The following is a 7627-nucleotide window of genomic DNA, read 5'->3' as shown; positions in this document are numbered from 1 at the left end:
GGAATCACTGTAATTCCTGTTGTTTGCATAAAATATTCTGATACACATGATGTTACATCAATTCATAGAAAAAATAACTTGCATTGAATCCATCTGCTGACAGCAGTATCATATCTATGAGCAATATGTTTATATTCAATACTGGAAATGACACACAAGTTTGACAGGCACACTACAACAACCATATCTTATGCAAGGTAACAGAGTAAAATGTCTACCTGAAAAACAGTAAAGCTAAGCAGAAAAATATTTTACATCGTTTCAGTTTTCTTAGGTAAAATTAAATAAATTAAAATTTTACTTTTAGTCCTTAAGCTGATCAGCCACACGTAGCTAGTGGCTACCACACTAGATAGCACAGATATGGAAATGAGAAAGACAAGAGCCAAAAGGCTTATAGTTTTTATTCCATTTCTCTTTTATTTGATATAACCTCCAGGGCTTAGAACTTATCTGAGTCCTGTTATTTTTTGCATCCTTACTTAAACAGTACAAAATTATAAATGGTGTTTGTTCTGTACAGAACTTCATGGAATATGTATTATGACCCATTCTAGGAAACATGGGCCAATCTCTAAAAACCTATAGCTCCTAAAACCAATCTTCGAGATTATCTTCTTAGAGAACGCCTTTTAAACAGCAACATGCTGACAAAAGTTTAACTGGCTTTCCAAAAAAAAAAAAAAAAACCTTTATGTATATAAAGGATGTGCAGTACATAATTTACAGATGATAAAAAACATATACGACATTCTATTGTAAGTTCCATATAGCCAATTGATTCTCATGGAAGACTTTTGTTGACTTTTGCCGAACTCTTGTATCTGTAGCCAACCTGTGGTTGCAATTTGACCAGGATTTTACAAATGGTGTTGCATCCCAATCTGCTAGTTCTTTCCCCAATAAATTTATTGTCATTAAATCTGACACATGATCTATTGTCAAACTATTTCTCACCCTTGTACAAATTATGTTCATTAAATGGAAACCCCTTTCAGCTTCAGCACTATTGATTGCAATGGTGCTAACTATCTTTTTAGCTTTTTGTATAGTTGTAGGAATTGAAACATTGCTTGATTTTATATTATTATTTACAAATTCCCGAAAATCATTCAAATCAACTTTGCATTTTAAAATTTCACACAAATGAAATAATTTTTTTTCACCAGCTATCCATGGTGAAGTTATTTCTTCATAAGGCCATGTAGAAGGTTCTAGCAAATCAAAGTAATTAAAAATACTTTCATGGTTTCCATCAGATAAAAGGCGTAGGTTCATGTGCTGAATTATATTGTCTAGTAATATATTCCTAGGAAGAGCATTAAATTTATTGTTTTTATTAAATGGAATATCTTTAAACTTATCTGACTTGATCAAATCTTCAATTTGAGATTCATACTTTCCAGTACCAATTTTTAAATTTTCCAAAGCTCTTATGGTACGTTTGATCAATTTTTGTGCTTTCTGAATATTAGTTGATCTTGACTGTAATGCAGTTGAAAGTACTGAAAATTCTTCAAGAATGTCAATCATTAAAGCAAGGTCTTGTAAGAAATTAATGTTAGCTAATCTCTTTGCCAAACCAGAGAAAGAATGAGAAAAATGCATATATAATATAGGATATGCATGCCATACAGCAGTAGCAGCTTGTAAACTACATGCTGCCCATCTTGGTCCCATTACCCGACCAATTTTAATAATTTCAGTTTCAAGTTCTTTAGCTACAGTTCCTAGAGGCTTGGTTTGATTTTTATTAGGTTGATGATAAATAGAATAAATTTTATCAAGAAATATTTTAAAATGATTAATTTGTTTTATTTCAGATATAGAATCATCAAGTGACAATTGTAATCGATGATTTAAACAGTTCCAAATGATGATTTCAGGAAAATTTTCTAACAATTTTGTAGCTACTCCAGACTTTCTTCCCAGGATTGTATTAGCACCATCAGAACAAAATGCAATTAAATTTGCTTTCAAATATTCATTTGTAAAACCACAATCATTTAAAGTAGTCAATAATGTATTGAGAATATACTCTGCTGTAGTTGACACCAATTCTTTTAAAGCCACAAATAACATAACAGGTGCAGGAGCTGACTGAATTGTGCACTGGAGATAAATCACTAGGGTGCTTTTCTTTGAAACTGTAGATGCCTCATCAATTATGATACAGATTTTGGCATTCTCTTCTATAATATTCTTAAATATCTTCATCTTCATTTCTTTTGCAATATGTTCTGCTATTCTTGTTGCACTGTAACGTGTATTCAAACAATTTACCTCTCCATTTTTTTCCTGTAATTCTATTGCCCCCTCAATATCAGATAAAGGTCTATTATGTTTTACTAAACTGTAAACAGTATTGAAAACTTTTACAGTGGCATCAATATTTTTATTATTTTGTTTATGTACTAAATTAGAAATTGAATCATTCGTTGATTCCTTTAACAAATCCTGAATTTTACCATGGGCTTTAGAAACATCATGTTCCCTAATTTTTTTTCGTAGAGAAGCTTGCCTAGTAGTTTTATTACTGCCATTAGGGGTTACTAAATATGCAATCCATTCCTTGGACACATGGACATGCTTTTCTGCTTTCGATCCCAAATGCCGAACTGTTGAACAATCCTTACATCCTAATTTACCTTCTTTTATTTCAAGCCATTTGTATTGCTCTCTAAACATAAATGCTTGTTTTTCATTCCAACAATCTGGAAGCACAAGGTTATCTATTTCTTCCTCTGATGAACGTGATGGCTTTTCTTCAATGATTGGTTGTTCAATATACTCGAAATGTGGTTCCTTTGCCTTAGACAATCCACAATGATTTTTGCTCACTTCATTATTTTCTGTGTCTGTTTTCACCTTCTTCATATTTAAAAAATGCAAAAAATCACCCTGTCGTTTTGGCATTTTAGGAAACAGAATCTGAAAAATAATTTTACATATGTAAGTAAAATTCATTAACACTTTAAGGGTCAATGTAAAAAGTTCTCTTAGTGACTCTTTATCTAATTTTGGAAATAAATTTTAAACTTAAACATTTAACCTGATTTTCAGTTTATATCTATAACATCAATATAACTTGCTATTTCTTGAAAAAAACACTATTAGTTTTTAAAATTCTACAACCAACAACAGTTTCACAAAATCTGACTATGAATTATTATCATCCAATTAGCAAAAAGGTTGGTCACATGATTTGCAAATGAGTATGCTATTTGCACCTCCCCATAGCAACATCCTCCCATGCTCAAGTCCCTTGCATAAAATGAAGTATTTGCACTCAACCTTTGCATATCCTCCTGTATACTTTAAGTCATTTCTAGATTATTTTTAATACCTAATATAATATGCCACAAAATAGTTTTTATAATGTATTACTTTTTAATGTTTTTTATTATTGTATTTTTATTTATTATTTTAAAAAAATATTTTCCATCTACAGTTGGCTGAACCCACGGATATGGAACTCACAGTATATGAAGGGCTGACTGTAGCAGCAACATGAAGGGTGGATAATATTTTCAATTACATTAATGAATAAGATGAAAGTGAAACAATAAAGACATATATTAGAGTTTTATTCATTCATCAATGACATTGACATCTTTCTGAACCAATGAAGAGTTTAAAAAAATTTCATTTTTTTTTTGAGACAGAGTCTTGCTCTGTCACCCAAGCTGGAGTGCAGTGGTGCAATCTCAGCTCACTGTAACTTCCACCTCCCGGGTTCAAGCAATTCTCATGTCTCCGCCTCCCGAGTAGCTGAAATTATAGGCACACGCCACCACACCAGCTGATTAGTTGCTACTATAGGCATGCACCACCATGCCTGGCTAATTTTTGTATCTTTGGTAGAAATGAGGTTTCACTATACGGGGCAGGCTGGTCTCAAATTCCTGACCTCAAGTGATCTGCCAGCCTTGGCCTCCCGAAGTGCTGGGATTACAGGTGTGAGCCACCACGCCTGGTTGAGTTTTGGAATATTGCAAAGCAACTTCCTAAATGTTTTGTATCGCATTTAGTCTAGCAGAGACACATCACACTTTAAAATTTAATCTGCATTAACATTCTACCTTCACTTTCTTAAGTTTAATCAACAAATAATAACTCAAACTCTAGTTTGTATTTGACTAATTACAATGGGGTAATGTTCTACCAATACTGCAGCAGGACACTATTATGTATTAATAGTTTTTCTACCAATAGATGCAAATAACCTCAAGTGCACAGATAGCAGGAAATGATGTATTAAGTATTACCTTAAATATAATGATCATTTATGTACTTGTACATTTATATACTTTAATTTGTAATAACTGCTCTGTTTACAGTCAGCTCACAAAATTTCTGAAAGTTTAACTAGATTTTTTTTTTTTTTTGAGACAGTCTTACTCTGTTGCCCAGGGTGGAGTGCAATAGCACAATCTCAGTTCACTGCAACCTTCACCTCCCAGGTTCAAGCTATTCTCCTGCCTCAGCCTCCCGAGTAGCAGGGATTACAGGCACGTGCCACCATGCCTGGCTAATGTTTTGTATTTTTAGTTGAGATGGTTTCACCTTGTTGGCCAGACTGGTCTCGAACTCCTGGCCTCGAGTGGTCCAACTGCCTCAGCCTCCCAAAGTGCTGGGATTACAGGCAAGAGCCACCATGCCTGGCCAACAATTAGTTTTTATGATCTAGTTCAAGCCACCTCCAACACACTACTGCACTTAATAAGAAAACTGAACAAACACAAATATAATGTACTTACATCACGGTAATAGGTGCTAGGGTTTTCATTATCACCACAGACCAGATGGATGTATTCAAGAACAGGTCTCGATGGTCCTTCCTAAAACGGAAGTGGGCAAATTTACAAGTCATGAACAAGCATTCAAATTAAACTTAAATGTAACAATTAGTGGGAGATTTTTTTAGTTGGAATTGGCAAAGATTCTCAAGAAAATCTTGCAAGTGGCACAGACTAATTAGAAACAAAAGGGGCAAAGGGGCTGGGAGCAGTGGCTCATACTTGTAATCCTAGCACACTGGGAGGCCAAGGCAGAAGGATCACTTGAGCCCAGAAGTTCAAGACCAGCCCGGGCAACATAGTGAGACCCCAACTCTACAAAAATAAAAAATCAGATGGGTGTGGTGGCTCATACCTGTAATCCCAGCTACTTGGGAGGCTGAGGTGAGAGGATCACTGGAGCCCAGAAAGTTGGGGCAACAGTGAGCTATAATTATGCCACCACATTCCAGCCTAGATAAAATTTAGAGCAAGACACTGTCTCAAAAAAAAAAAAAAAAAGCACGGGAAAAGAGTCAGAGTACATTAACATGTAATAATGCTCCTGCATGTAGATTCCTTTCAAAATGGGAAATAACACAGACATTGATTTAAAAAGATACAGATTTCAGGTAGGCACAGTGCCAGTCTCAGCTGCTCAGGAGGCTGAGGCAGGAAGATCACTTGAGCCCAGGAGTTCAACTCCAGCCTGGGCAACACAGTGAAAAACCCACCCCTGGCTCTACCTCATTAAAAAAAAAAAGATATAGATTTCATAGTACAATTTTTTTTAACTGTAACGATTATCAGTAATCTCTTAGATAGCTAAGTTCAAAATAACGAAGTTCTTTGATAACCCTGCTTTATCCTCCACATCACTATACAGCCAAACATCAAACTCTGAATCTTCTTGATCCTTTCTTTACATATACACTACCCTCATCATAGACCAGGCCATAAATGCCCTAGTCAAAAGTCTAGATTTTATTCTATAGGCAAAGGAATCAATAAATAACATCAAGATGGGAACATTATTAGAGCTGTTTCAAGAAGGTTAACCACATAGGAGAGTATGTGGGAAGAATACCAATAAGATAATCAATCTAGACAAATGGCAATGTGGTACAAAAATAGCCATGGCAAGGAGGAAGCAAACTTCCCTGTATATGTACTATATTTCAATAAAATTTACATCAAGATAAGGGCTCTTTTTATATCCCCAAATCTTTCATCATTCCTTTCTTTCAGCATATTGTTTATTTTGGAGGCTAGGTACACGACAGAACACAAAGAGGATTCTGTGGCACAATGCAGAATGAAGCCTGGATAATCAACATTTATATGAAAAGACTAAGGAATCCAAAGCGGAATATATCAAGAAGTAACAAACTTTTTTTTCTTTTAATCTGAAGAACCCACAAGTGGAGAACTATACCCAGCAGCATTGCATCTTTACTGGATGGTACTATAAAAAACACAGAGAAATAAGCATATCCTGGTAGAGCCTAGTATAGGATGGGGTTACAAAGGAAAGTTGTCTCTGAGTGAATTTTAAAGTAGAATTAAGTTTTTATCTTTTACGTGGCACCACTGAAATGCAACAGGGATGTTTTACAGTGTTCTTTCTGGTACTGCAATTACACTGACAGCATGTAAGTCACTTCTCCATAAAAGAGCTGTCAAACCTTTGATCCTCTATTTTGAACAGGGTTAAATATAAAGGATTCTATCATGCTGGATACACAAAATATTTTATGAAAAGATGTAGAGGAATATTTATATTTAAAATAAAATTTAAAGTAATTTAAACCTCAGCTAAACACATCCTATATATTAACTCAGAATTTAAAATATAGTGATTTATTCCTCAGGATATTACACAAATCTATACCTATTTACTTTTCCAAACTTAATTTTGTACAGCCCATCTGTGTTTCTCAACGATACATGGATCATGAATCAGACGTGTGTCACTTCTACATACAGATGCACAAAAACTCATCAAGATCATCTGTCCCAGTTATTCCTGTTTTTATACCAGTTAAGAAGAGCCAAAATTATTTTTCCTAAAGACCCATGAAATCCTCTTCCCAAATGTTTCTCGTTACAAAAACAGAAACCACTGCTCTTCGATTTCCAGTTACGTTGCTTACTCCATAACCGTGAAGGCAGAGTAGGTATATAATCCCCCTTGGTACCATCAATATTTAGAAAGGTTCCCAAATGTCAGGAACAAAATATATACACAATATTAATTGGGAAAAATGTCCAGAAAGTGACAGTGTAAAGAACTTCTACACAAAACATGAAAAACAACGATGTTAACAAAACAATGTTTAGGGAGGAAATTTTAATTTAAAAAACAAGTGACTTACAAAGTTACCCTAAACCTACAAAAACTAAAAAACACAGAAACATTAGACACTCCATTAAAGAAAACTTCTACAGCTTGAATACCAAACTGCAACTAACTACGGCATTCCAAAAGAAGAGTTTGGGACACAACTATTTTCTGCCTAGCTAGCTGAGACACTTTACGCAAAGCCTTTCTAAAACTCCAATAACTATGGATGAAAATCACCCCAAAATACATCATAAAACACTCCCTTCTGCTTTGGAAACCAATGCTGTACAAAGTGTGCTCAGAAATCCACATGTCCCTGCACTTGTCTGAAAATGAGAATTCCTAGGCCCCGCCTTGAAATTCTGATTCGGTAGGTCTGCAGTGGGGCCCAGGAATCTGCCTGTCTATACTTACTAAGCCTTGAAAACTACTGTCTGTCCCAAAGGGAAGAAACTCAGAAAAATAGAGTATGTTCCCAGTGATGCAGGATTCTTCATTATGAGCA

General features: G+C 34.8%; 1 protein-coding gene across 1 annotated transcript; it reads right to left on the bottom strand.

The window, feature by feature from the left end:
• Positions 1-398: 398 nt before the first annotated feature.
• KIAA1586 (KIAA1586 ortholog) lies at positions 399-7548 on the bottom strand. The gene is made up of 3 exons (XM_011945614.1): positions 7537-7548; positions 4761-4841; positions 399-2931 (listed from the first exon to the last, which is right to left on the bottom strand). Exon 3 carries the CDS (start codon positions 2914-2916, stop codon positions 754-756), a length of 2163 nt encoding a protein of 720 aa, XP_011801004.1. The 5' UTR covers positions 2917-2931; positions 4761-4841; positions 7537-7548; the 3' UTR covers positions 399-753.
• Positions 7549-7627: the final 79 nt, after the last annotated feature.

Source organism: Colobus angolensis, unplaced genomic scaffold, assembly GCF_000951035.1.
Source record: "Colobus angolensis palliatus isolate OR3802 unplaced genomic scaffold, Cang.pa_1.0 Scaffold241, whole genome shotgun sequence".
Taxonomy (NCBI): domain Eukaryota; kingdom Metazoa; phylum Chordata; class Mammalia; order Primates; family Cercopithecidae; genus Colobus; species Colobus angolensis.
This window is presented reverse-complemented; position numbering and strand designations above follow the sequence as displayed.

What these genes read in the sequence shown, in the direction of transcription:
- KIAA1586 (XM_011945614.1), bottom strand. Translation starts at nt 2,916, where the DNA reads ATGCCAAAACGACAGGGTGATTTTTTGCATTTTTTAAATATGAAGAAG.